At 38.6% G+C, this 13570-nt stretch overlaps 1 protein-coding gene across 3 annotated transcripts in view; it reads right to left on the bottom strand.

The window, feature by feature from the left end:
• Positions 1 to 1256: 1256 nt before the first annotated feature.
• GRIN2A (glutamate ionotropic receptor NMDA type subunit 2A) overlaps positions 1257 to 13570 on the bottom strand; it is a 157399-nt gene continuing 145085 nt past the window's right edge. Inside the window, exons 14-15 of one of the 3 annotated variants that reach the window (XM_077187017.1) lie at positions 11783 to 13443; positions 1257 to 8259 (exon numbers count right to left, since the gene is read on the bottom strand). In XM_077187017.1, coding sequence (XP_077043132.1) covers positions 8244 to 8259; positions 11783 to 13443 — 1677 coding nt within the window. In that variant the 3' untranslated portion in view covers positions 1257 to 8243. Of the gene's footprint in view, positions 13444 to 13570 lie in introns of all 3 variants that reach the window. The other 2 variants (XM_077187018.1, XM_077187015.1) reach the window with 2 other exon arrangements.

The raw sequence follows: 13570 nt of genomic DNA, 5'->3' as shown, positions 1-13570 counted from the left end.
TTATCACATAAAAACAAAGATTCAAGCTCAGATAATGATTCATAATGATTCAGTAACTGGGGCACATCTCATGTTGTTTCATGAAATGGAGATGTTTAGATACAAATAGGGCAGGGTCCCTTTGAAAGAATCTTCTAGCAGAAGACCATAAGCCCAGCAGGTTTTTCCTCATTAAAAACCTCATCAAGGACAGAAGTCCAAATTTATATCTCTCATACTATCCATGCAGTCATGTTCATCTTGGGAACAAAAAGATTGTTCTGCTGTGAGACATCCATGAGCCACCTTTCACCCCATCATTATATTTATATCCAACACAAAACCCCTTTAGCAAAAGGATACTTTGGGCTTTTGCAACAACTTTCTTCCCATTGCCCAAAGAACATTTTTCTAATTGCCAAAGGTTTGTTTCTGCCCATTCTGTGGATTCAAAGATTTTAATTAGCTGATGAGACATCATGGAAAATGGGGTCCTATGGAACCACTTCAGAGAACAGTGTGAACCTCACTTCTTCAGCTCCCAGGGCCAGGCAAATAATCAAACCTTAGAACTAATTTTAAATGCACCACTAAAACCTCTATTTTGATTTATAATTTGATTAACCAGAACATTAGGCGAGTTTGTGGGTACCAAGAGTCACAGCAGATGTGAGACATCACTGCTGTTTCCTCATCCCCTGCTTTGCTCTCCTCCATCCTCACCTGGCTGAGCTCCACAGCTCCAGCTCTCCTCAGGGGTGGCATCATTCCTGGCAGGACACCTCCTTCTCAGGCTGGATGCTGCCTCCACAAGGGCCCAAAGGGCTCCTGCCTTTCTGCAGCCAAGATCACCTCCTCTCGCAGGCCCACCGCGCCTCGTGCATCCGACGCCTCTGAGGATTTGGGAGCATTGGTGCCCCAGGTGAGGGGACTGTCCTTGACTGAGCTCCTCCTGCTCCCTCTGCTGAGGGAGCATCTCTCAAAGCATCATTCTCACAACAAAGGGATTTTCCATAAGATCATTGTCTCGATCCTCTTTGTGAATTAAATTAAATTGGGATCACCAAGCACATACTGTCAGCTTTAGCTTCAGGCATCTTCACCTTTGGATCATTTCTAACAGCAAAGGATGTCTCAAAACGTGGCTGTTAACACCCTTCAAATCACATCAATGGCTAAGGAAAAAACAAATGTAAACCTTCTTCATAGCTGATGCCTCATCTTGCCCCATTTAACAAGGAAGACAGACAAGAATGATAACATTGTTCCTTTTCATATTAATTGGCAGAAATTATCTTTATTAGAAAAATGAATTTTTCATATATTTACAATTTTTACATCATGTTATACTTGGCACATGTGTTCTTCCAAATAGTTATATACATTTCAGTACACACAGACATTCAAGTCCCCCATTCCCTTAATGTTTTTCTACATATTTAACAAAAAAAAAAAAAAAATGAACACAATACAGTTTGTCAGACAACCATAATAATTATATATTTCTCTATCATAAAAAGTTTGAAGCAAACTTTTTTTTTTTTTTAAAGATATGTTTCAAAATATTTATACAGTATTAGCACTCAGTCATGCACTGGGTTACAATATGGTCAGGGTGAACTGCAGTGAGACTGGATGTGAACACAGGAGAGAGGAGTGTGACCCCCAGCTCCCCCACGCTGCTCCGGGGCAGCTCCAGCCTCCCCCAGATCTCAGAGGAAGGGGCAGAGGCTGCAGGGGGAGCTGGGTGCTCACGTGTCTGTGCCACACAGCAGCTGAAACTGTGTGTGCTCTAATTCATTTCACTTTGCTAAACCTAGCTAAAAAAACAGGCAGTAATTGGAATGTCAAAACTAGATTTTAAAAGTTCCCTTTTTCCCCAAACCCTTTCTTTTGAAGAATCCATTAGATTGTGAATTTTATAATGAAATTCTGGATTCTCTAAAAAAAATAATTATTTTATGGTTGATTCCACTTCACCACTATTCTTTTATTTCTACTCTAACATCCTGATTTGTTTTCCCAGGTGTTAAGAGCTCTTCAAATCTCTACTATTCTTTGCTAGTAATCGGAAATTTGTGACTTACACTTTGGTTTGAAGTATGACATTTTGAGATTGTTACAGCAAATTGCACTAGGAAATAACAGAAGTGACAGGATTTTTAGTTTACTGTGTATGGAATTGAATGGTTCCAAGATTTCTTGTAGAATTTTTTTTTGGCATGCAAATTTCTCCTAGTGCAATGTACGGTAGTGCTCCATGTAATCGATGCAAACTATTACACCTGGAGTTCCTTTCTCCCATCAAAAAAAAGAATATTCTTCCAACTGCACTAGTAACTAGTTTTCTTTGTTAAAAAAATCCTAAGTTAATATTGTGAATTCTCTTTTTCTCGGTTGCATTTCATTTTTCACAGTTCATCTGCAATTAACTTCTAATCAAATTCAAAACAACAATACATTACTTGAAACTATTAATAAATTATTATAGAATCTTTGTCACAACTCTGAATTTCTGTCTTGTCCCTCATTTCCCCCAAAAAACTTTATACATATACATATTTATATATAGCTTAATATATATACACATGTATATGTACAAAAACTGATCAAGACAATACATTAAATTGACATTATTCAAGTAAACAGGTAAAAAATGTTTTTCAAAGTGTAATTTGAGATTTCAAAATATTTCTGGTGGGTTTTGTTTAGCAGCACAGAAATATTAGTGTTTCATCTTAGCCCACAAGTATCCTTAAACAGGATGAAAGGAAGCACAAAATGCCCTTGAGGTTTAGTGTGAATTTGAATCTGATGAATTAAAATCAACATTATTAACTCACAGGTGAAGTGCTAGTGAGACCCTGACATGTATGGATGCAAATTTTGCATAAAATGCAGTGATGGGTTAAGAATCAGGTAGGAGTTTGCCTAACACATTAATGAATTCTGTTTGTGCCTCCTGGTTTTAGCAGGGAAGGCACGAGATCCACTGTGCATGTGGGTGTGAGTGTGAAGACAGAGAGATCAGGCTCTTCATCATTGGTGCAAAATGGATGTTCTGAAATGAGCAAGACTATTCCAAAATATTATACTGATATCAATATAAAGTGCTAACAGCTCTTACTAGAATTGCACTGGTTTCCTTCCTAGCTGCACACAATTTAACATGATGCAATTTCCAAACCTTTGCTATATGACATTTTAAAACATGGGGATTTTTAAAATCTGAGCCTGAACTGCACTCAGGATCTGCCCTCCCATCACTCCCTCCAACACCCCATTTAAGTCAAGAGGTGTTTTGTCCACATTTGGTATCCAAATCTAGACCAGGTAATAACAGGCTAAGCAAAAATTTTCTTGAAACCAAGTTCTGCTCCAAAACATACTTGCAATGAGCAGTTAATAAAATCTGACCCTACAGAATTTATTGTTTCTTGGTTAAGGTGGAAAATTTGGTAATTATACAACTTTCTCTTTCAAAAACAGCTCAGTAATTACTTCCAACAAATGATTCCAAGGGGTTTTTTTAAGTTTTAGTTAGAGCAGTATAAATTTAGAAAGAAGCCAAATACCACACCCATTCCTCAGGGGAAATCTCCACATCACCAGGACTATCAAGAACAAAAGCCTGTGCATGGAGAGATGTGATTATGCCTTACTCACTACTGCTAAATCCTGCCTGGCATGCAAAACCCATTTTGGAGCGAACACACTGGTGCACACCCCAGCTCCTCTTCCCTGGGGATTTTGTTCTGGAGGATCCTTCCTCAGCTGCCTAAAGTAACAATGATCAGATGTGGATCACCTGAGCTAACACCGAGTTTAAGGTCAGTCTGAGTTTAAGGTCAGTCACCAGGCCAATACAGCCTCTCTGGCCAAGTTTTTTAAACCATCATGAAAAGCCATCCTTTTCCTTGGTTTGGTTATTACAGCAAGCATCAATTCCAGCTCTTTTGGACAGCAACTCTCTGAATGTGTCCTAGCACAGAGCAAACCTGACCCAAACCAGTCCTTCAGCCCCTTCTGTGCCCAGTATCAAACACTACAATAAAAGCTGCTAGAGGATTTCTAGATGTGGGAGGTTTGGAAAGGAGAAAACCACTTAAAATAAAGCACTGCTGAAATGTGTCCCACAGCTCTGGAAGATTACTCACGCATGACTGCTTGGAAGGTGTATGCACGCACGCCTGTGTATACTGTATATATATTTAGGTTAACAAGTTTAAACTATTAATAAACAGCATCTTATGGTATTTGGTAATTAAAATATCAGGCTTGTGTCATTCAAAATAGTGCAACCTACATAGCAATATACAGGAAAATTACACACATTGTTCCTATTACCATTAATATGCTTGTGCATATCAAGATAACAGGATACCCTTTTCCATAGGATTAACCATTTGCATATTTAATTGTATTCTTTGGCCCATTTTCCTGTGAAACCTCATATGAAAACATAAAGACTTTGGCTTTAAAAGAAAAAGGAAACTCCCGCTTTTTCAGTTACTTTCAGAAACTTAAGTAGAATTCAAATTACTTTAGTTAAAAATTATCATCTCCTCCAGAAACTGCAGACCCCTGTCACAGACCACCCCCCAACTAGTGTGGCTAACTGTGAGCCTCCAATTTCTTTATATTTTCACTTTTGAAGATCATTTACACTTGCATTGTTGCACAGCACATCCTCCAAAAGTGTCCTGGACTCCTCTAATCTGGTCCCAGCTGGGAACAAGGAAGGTCCCCGTCCCCAGGAGCGCAGAAAGGCAGAGCAGCCTCACCAGGGCCTTCCACTGCATCACTGAGTCCAAGTTCAGGGTTTGCAATGTGAGACAGAAGCCAAAATACATTCCCAAAAAGGTTTTTGCCATTAAATACCATTATTCAACGGGCTCAGGAAAAAAATTATCAGACAAAAGAATGCTGTAGTAATGAAGTAACACAAATCTCTTCAAAGCGGTTATTCTCATGTACTGCAATGCACAAAACAAATTTAAAAATGTAATCTCATAATGCATTTGCTGAGAAAAACATATCATTTCTTCTAATAGTACCAGAAGTGCAAAACAAGACATTCTCCATTAAAATTTCATGTCACTGTAAATATTACCATTTTCCCACATTAAAGCTTAGTACCATTTCTGAGAAGTGAGGAAACTTTCACCAATTCCCAGAAGCAAAGTATCATCTCACTTGGAACTTTACAGTGCACTGAATAAGTATCACAATATTTATTGGTATTTATTTTCACAGTTTTCTAACGTGCACAGAAATATAATTTTTGAAATATATTAGTGAAAACAAATACTAATACAAAAGGGAAAGGACAAAACATCTAGTAGTATAACTGCTTATCACCACTACTTTTTAAGAGTTGGAGAGTTGAACCCATCTCTCTTTTAAATATGTAATACTATATTTAGTGTGGTTATCTATTAATAAAGGTATTGCATGACAATGTTACAGCATGGCTATATTCTCTACTAATTTAGCCTTGTTTCCAATACAGGTAAAGAATTAAGCAAAAGGAGTAAAAATTGTCATTTAAGCGCAAAACAACAAAAACCTGGTAAATAGTGAGGTAACTTATTTTTACTTATATTATTTCTGGTTCTTAAATTATAGATATGACAAAATCATCACAAAATCAGCAGTGGATTCTTACAGCTGTTAGAATGGCAGAAACTTTTTTAAAAAAAGAACAGGTTAAACCATGGCAGATACATTCTGCAGCATGGAACAAAAAAGCTGATGATCCCACGAGGAGAACCAAGTGCATTTTCACTGCATTGCAGGGTGATGCACACCTGCATTCCTGGCTTCCAAAGCCACAGGACTTTGGAAGAGCACATATTTTTAGAGCGCATACTCTGTACACAGGTCGAGAGAAGCAGGGGGAAAAAAAAGTTAAAGCTTGAGTGAGGGAAATAAACGAAGAGCTTATTTACAGAGAGTGCAGGAACCTCCCCAGCAGAGCAGGGAGAAGCAGGGCAGGATTGCAGCTCCCCTTGAGAGCACAAGCAGCCACCTCCCCTCTGACAGACACGGGAATGGGGCGAGCATGGGGGCAGCTCCACAAGGACAGCTGAGGAACTGGACAGGAGCTTCACACCAGGGACACGATGGGCACATCAGACAGACACTCTGCATGACCAGAAACATGGAAGAGACAGCACAGCCCTGAGGCTACTCCCATTTAACCACAGCTTCACAGGTGACTCCAGCCACAGCACATCGAGCCTTTCTTCCATCACACCTTGTTCCTGTCTGTGCTTATACCCACATCACAAGGAAATACACAGCTGTGATTAAACTGAGCTCCCTCAAATGCTGACATGTTGCCAATACATTTAAATAAGACAGTACAGGTGAGTTTGGGCAGGGAAATGGCTCATATCATAAGTCACACTTTGAAAGGCCTTTATGTTCTTTCAGAAGTTCCTTCAGTACTGCTAAGTTTGGAAGGCTCAGCTCACAGTAAAAAGGAAGTTTAGATTAACAAAAACAAAAATCATTTCTGAGAAAATAATTTAAGTCTATCCCTGGAGAACTGTTTTCATGTTGCAAACCAGACTGTCCTACTCAGGAAAGGCATCTGCTTTAAAAGGACTTTTGAATTAAGATAGGACCAGAGCTGGGAAAGAAGGGAATGTATGACACTCATCTTGAAAGAAGCACAGAATGTGATGATTAACACTTGACACAATCTAGCCAAGCCACAGGATAGTTATTCTTTTATATTAAGTAGGAGAGGATTTCTTCATAAAAGTTCTGTTTTCACTAGGCTTTATATATCAAACATCTTAAATGCAATGTAAAATAACAAAAAAGTTTCACCTAGTGAATTCTTCCTGAATCCAGGCAGATTCTCAGACCCTTAGAATTGTGACACAATTTCTGTTCTACGTTGATAAACCCAGCAAGGGAGGGAACAGTACCAAAATCTTCCCCATCTCTAAGGTGCACATGCTACACTGCAGAAATATGAAGGTATAAACTTATTACACAAGGATTAGATTCTGACACTTTTCTCCCTTGCTGGGTAGTCACATGGTATAAAGCAAATTATTACCCCAACTATGCAGGGGGTATTGCAAACCCCAACAAAAACCCTATTTTCATGAGCACAGGAACCTACAACACCTCCAAGGCTGAACCTGGTACTCACTGGCAGATTTTTGAGGCTGGGGGTAAATAGACCATTGCTTTTCCAAGCCCACCTAACTGAGCTATCTGAGTTAGGAGCCTATGCTTTCTAAAAAGTCAACAGAGAGAGGTAATATATTTCTGGACACATCCCCCACATAACTGCTCCAGAGCCTTCAGTCCTCTGAACTTCCATCCACAGGGAACCTGCTTTCTCTTGCTTTCTCTCTCTCTTTCTCTCTCCCCACTGGTAACAGAGCTTAGCCTTCCAGCACAGAAACACAAAACTACTCTCACAGCTCTAGCCTTTGCTTCCCTTAAAACTCTATAAAAATATTTGCTTTCATCAGGAAAAAAAAAACCAAAAACAACCACACCTGATTTCTCTTGTGAGCCTTATTTCACCTCTCAAGTGTTCCTGAAAGACCATAAAGAGACATGTATTTATGAGATGCTGCCAAAACACAGTGAGCTGGTGGTGATTTCATTTCTGTTTGTCCACAGCACTCTTTTTTTCCTAACCAAGCTTCTTAGATAGCAGAGTAATGAATTCTGAGCAAAAGCTGCAAAAACATTAAATTAAATTTTCCAAAAATGCAAAATCTCTTAATTTTCCTTAATTTTATCTTATATATTAAAATATCTTATTTCCATGCTTTTAAATTAGTGGGTGGCTACACTGTTCTAAGAAACACAAGCAGAACACAAAATCTATTTGAGAGAAAAAAGGAAAATTTACTGTGGTGAAAAGGGAAAGACAAAAACATGAAGAAATTCTACAATATCTTTAAAAGAGGGAAAAAAGCAAGAGGCAGGTATGTCTACATATCTGTTTTTACCTCCATGTACCTACTGCATTCCTCAGCAATTGAATATCCTGCCTCCACAAAAGGTGTCGTCCAGGAGCAGTGTAACACTACAGGACATGCTACCAAGAATGGCCCATATCATTTACAGCCTGATTCAGTTCCAGCTGGAGTCACAGGAAATCGTGGTGATAGGAATGACCAACAAACTGCTAGAGCTGTAATCAGGAAAATGTAACAAGTCACCAGCACCATCCAGAAAGGTACAGAAAGGATGGCCACTTATGCAGGAAGATTCTTTTCTCCTCTTCAAGTATAGCAGCAGCTAGAGTGAGAGAGAGGGAAATACAGAAAGTCTTGATCTCGGTTTAATTGAAAGTCAGTGCAAATATATCAACAAAGCTCAGGCAAAATTCAGAATTCCACGCGCTCTAGGCTGAGCCTCACAAGCTGTGGCTTGTGGCTCTGTTGAAGATTTTTCTTCAACTTCTCAGCTGCTTCTTCTTTACACGAGCACATCTGCAAGCACACCGGTACTGCCCTCAGCCCTGCCTCAGCTCTCCTTCCCCCTTCATCGACTCGGATTTATGCCAAGACCACAACAACAAAAGCATGCAGACTCTGACTCCCTCTACTTTCAGTATCTGGTGGGGTTTTTTCCCTCTTTAAGGCAGCATCTTATATTTCCATGTGAACAACTGCTGTGCAACATTATCAAGTCTTCCCTCAGCCTCGTTATTTTGGTTTAGGGCAGGTGGTTGTATTGCATATTGCAGATAATAATAAGAAATCTCTACAGTCACCAGAAATCTGCTCAAATCAGAAAAAGCAAACACTGCAATATATTTTGTTGTAGCTAATTTGCTTGTACATTTCACAGAAAGATAAATCCACCTGGGTTGAGGATGTTTACAACTGAATCTCAAGAGAGAAAATGTAAATGGGAATTTTTCTTTCCCACAGCTTCCCATACAGTACTCATATAAATACTGAATATAATGTGTGTCTGGTTAGATAGAGATGATGATACAAAAGACTTGGAGCAACCAACAAATACTTGAGAGCTTAATGATGATGTGAAAGACATGAGCCACCACTGAGTTTTATGATTTACTGGGTAAAATGCTCAGCAACTTCCATGGCAGGATTTGGCACGACATCAGCAAATTCCATATCTGCTGAAACACACTAGATAGTTCAAAACACTTTGGATTTTGGTTAATATACTATGATTTGGACTGGATATTAAAATTTGGCTGAAATACTTTTATTATAGTCATTACAACATTATGCCTTCAGTGCATTTGCCTTCCTGTAGACATAAGAGCAAAGCATAATTGTGTCTTTGGGAAAAGGTTTGGGTTCATGACAAGCAGTGTTCATCCCACAGACATCCTAACCCCACTTAGCTCACACAACTCTTCCTAAGAAATCTCTCTAAGGGCAGGTAAGGAACTTCTGTTCATAAAAACTCCCTCCAGTGAGGAATCAGAAAGCATCCCATGTGAATCAGGGCCAATAATTATAACCAAATGTTGAATAAAAAATACCCAAAACATATTTTTACCCAAACAGCATAGAGATACCCATAGATATGCTTTCTGATCATACTTATAATAAAGTATACTGAGATTATTGGAAGCTGGAAAGAGACTTGGAAGCCCAAAGCTCATTACATTTCATTCCTTAAAAAATATCATCCTTCACCATCATGGTGAAGGTACAAATACCTTTGCAAATACCAAGAACTCATTCTGGACTTTGATAGCCAAAGTCAGTTTAAATCTGTACAATTTTAAAAAAAGCTGTAAACAAAATTCAAGAAACTTTATTTTTACTATCCCTACACATCTCCCATTTATATTATCTCTCATTTGCAACTCTGCTCTGCAGTATGCTATTCTAAATTAAACACCTTGCATACTGCACCTCTGGCATGCAGATGCTTCAATTACAGCTGACAGGCACGATTCTGCTGAAAAGAGTTTCAGTTTAGAGAAAAGTTAGGATAATATTCACATATTCCAATTCACAGTGGTAATGGTTTCCCTGCTCACCATTCTTCAGTGAAATGGAGGGAATAATGCTTGAATAATCTAAATTTCCTCTACACAAAAATCCTAAAGCAATTCTCAGAGTAGCAGTAAAATGGGAGAGCACCACCTCTGGAACACTTTCAGTAGTTAAATGTATTAATAATTATATTTACTTCTTTAGTTGAAATAAAATTTGCAGCTGTACACTCTTCTCCTGAAAGGCTTCCTCTCTTCCCTTTCATGCTCCCTCATGGTTAAAATCTAGTGGCTTTTTTTTATTCCAGTGAGGGTATGGAGGGGTGCGTAGCAGACATTTTATTTGTGAAATAATCTGATTGACACCTACAGAAGGAAAAGTCATATAACAATGCATCCCTGTTATGTGAATACCTTTGTGTATCAGTAAGTGATAATAAAGATACTGTTTCTTAGTTACATGTGCATATATTCACTTTATACAACAGACTTGATTGGAGAGGTTTGAAAAATGGTCTGATGTTCAACAAATATGCACAATATTGTGGAAGGAAGAACTCCTTTCAAAGGTATTAATCCTTCTCTGTCTATGGAAATAAATGGTACCACACTCCTCACTGACCACACTAAACTTATGGCTGTCGGTGTTTGATACTGTATTAACAGCTTTAGTACTATTAATATACAATTAATTAGTTGTCACTAATACACTATGAACAAAGAACTACAGTGGGTTGGGTTTTGGTTTGGGAAGTGAAAGAATAAAAGAAATACTATACAGCCCTGAGTAATCACCAGTAAGGGGCAAATGCAAACTCACGTACACATTAGGCCTCAAGGTTACTAATAAAGTCCACAGCTCCATAGTAAGTGCCATATAGTGATATCTAAAAATATATACTCTGGATTAGGCAGCTGTGAAATTTCTGACAAGATTACTGCAAACTTTTCAATGAACTTACTTTGTAATGGTAAGTGCATGTGCAATATAAGAAAAGCATTTGTACATGAACATTAACCAATATCCATGGGGCTTCCTTTTGGTACACAGCAGTTCACATGTTTGGGGTTACTGCCTTCCCATCTACTGTCTGTCAGTCTAGAAGGAACATCCTAATTTTGTGCTAACACACTGTATTTTATTTATTAAGGTCCTGGGGTTTGGGGTTTTTTTTAATTATTATTTGGCTTTGAAAATGATTATGAAGCTAAAATATATTTTTGGAAGTCTTAGCTTTCTGTTCTCTTTTACTTTTGAATCTGTGCAAATGCATCCCTATTTCTTGTTGTCTGTGTCATACTACATGCATACCATATTGCTTATCCAGCACTAGAAAATCATTAAACATTTCTAAGGACAAAAGTACATTGAATGATACTTAGCAACATAAATTAGAATAACCGAAATAGTAAAATAATTAGGTACAAAACAGCATAGTTGCCAACATATATTGGGGCTATTTCAGTACAACTTGCCATTTATATATAAAGCACACATAAATGGCTATTTTTTATCCTTTTTAACAAGACATATTTTAAAAGGATAGATCAGAGCATACCAGTTTACCTATTCATGTACAAAAGTACATTGGGAAAGGGAGAGGTTTATGTATCATTTACCAGAGCAGGATACTGTTAAAGGAAAATTCTCCCTCTAAGATGGTGGCAACTATTCTTTCCCTATAGATAAAGTGTTCATGGAAAATTTAAACATCTGATTCAATGCTAGGCCTTTTCTTATACACACGTGTATTGCTACAGGAATTTAAAACCCTTGGAGTTGAGTACAAGCTATTCCTATTTGCAACGTAAGGCAAAACATGCTCTGAAATGTACATGTCATTATGGATCCGACCATCCCTGGAAGAGTATGATGCTGTAGACTGTATGGATGACCTTAAATAATTATCATTTCTTCCTCTTGTTGGCAATGAATGTTTATAAAGATCAGCTGGGCTTCGCCTAAGAGATAAATGCTGGTCATCACGATAGGAGTGCAGGAAGGGGTTATCATCCGAGTGAACAGCGTACAGGGACTTGCTCCTCTTACTGTCCTCCAGAGCATGGGTTAAAAGTGAGGCCTTGTTGCTCAACAGTTTGCTTGAGGGAACACTAAACATGCTTGCATATGGACTACTTTGAAGAAATTTCTCTCTTTCTTTCAAGCTTATACTGCGAGAAGGTCTTCCAATATCAATTTCCCTGGATTTATCAGCGATATTATCAAAAGAGTGTTGCCTGCTAATCCTCAGTTTATTCTTTTTATGATATTGCAGAGCACTACTTTGTGACCAAGTACGCTCATATATTTCTTCAGGAAGTGATAAGTTCGTTGTATCCTGCAGCATCTGATCTTCCTCAATGTCATAGAGGTTCCCCATCCGCAAGCATGCGTCACATTTATAGGGAGATCTGGTCGAGTAGTGCCCCGCGTAGGTGGGCATGTTGGAGAGACAGCTCCTGCAGTGCGTGGAATTCTGCCTGAACCTATCGTTCATGTCACCTAGGGAAGTATTCTTTTCTTTGAGAGTGTAGTGCTTTCCAAAGAGTTTATACTGGTCATTATTTGGAAGACTGTCTTCATTATGTGATGGAGTCCTGTTGGCGTGTTCGGCTTTCCTGTAGTTGTCGTTGTGATCTTGGTAAGCATCAGGAAGCTCTACAGGTTCTGGAAGGACAATGTTTTCGATGTACTGAGGTGTGTCCAAGCGGAATCCTGGCTCCTTGTCAGCATCAATCGTGTAGATTTTATCCCGTGGAGAGCCCTGTTTGGTTTTCAGATATGTCAGTTCCACATCACTAGTGTCTTTTGGGTATTTTGATGCTACTGTCCTTTTTTTAAAATTGTCCTTGGTTTTGTGGTGCTTGTTGTTGTTTTCAGCTTCCATGTGGCAAGTAGCTCTGCTTGATGTCTCTGAGACATCTGAATGGACAATCTCTTCAGGAAGGAATCTTTGGCTTTTCAATGAAAGCTGCCTGTTTTCCTCAGACCCATTTTCTCTCTGGGAACCTTGGCCCTGACGTACAGAATCTTGGCGTAAAGATTCAACAGATTTCATCCAAAGCTGCCTGGGCCGGGAGTTCACTTTTGTTTCTGTTGTTACTGCAACCTCTACTGTATTTGGATTGGATTCATTCAGTGTGAGAGGATGCTGCCCTTGGAAAACATAATTGTTCAGATTGTCCTTGTGTCGATTGCCAGGAAGTGTCTGCAGTTCACTTATGTTGTCACCAAAAAAGTTGTCCTTTGTCTGAAAGGATCTGTTATCAGAAAATACCAAGTTTCCCTTATCCATGACCATGTCCATAATCAAAGAACCCCTCTGAATAAAATCAGCTGTTCTTTTGGGGGAGTCAATTCTTGAAGGATTGATATTGGTCATGTTTTTCGCTGTTCGCAGCAGTTTTAACATGTTGGTTTGTGAATTGGTCAAAGAAAAGTCAGGAGACTTCTTCTTCTCTTCAATGTGTACTCCATGAATGCAACTGTAAATACCCTGTAATAAAAGACAAATTAAATCACTAGGTATAACTTTTTACAACTTCTACTTTAGTTTTAATTAGCAATAAAGAAAAATTAAACATTTCTTATCTCATTACTGGAAAGATTAAAAGCACATCTCC

The sequence above is a fragment of the Agelaius phoeniceus genome, chromosome 16, assembly GCF_051311805.1.
Source record: "Agelaius phoeniceus isolate bAgePho1 chromosome 16, bAgePho1.hap1, whole genome shotgun sequence".
NCBI classification, from domain to species: domain Eukaryota; kingdom Metazoa; phylum Chordata; class Aves; order Passeriformes; family Icteridae; genus Agelaius; species Agelaius phoeniceus.
Note: the sequence above shows the minus strand (reverse complement) of the source record. Positions and strands in the feature narration are given on the sequence as shown.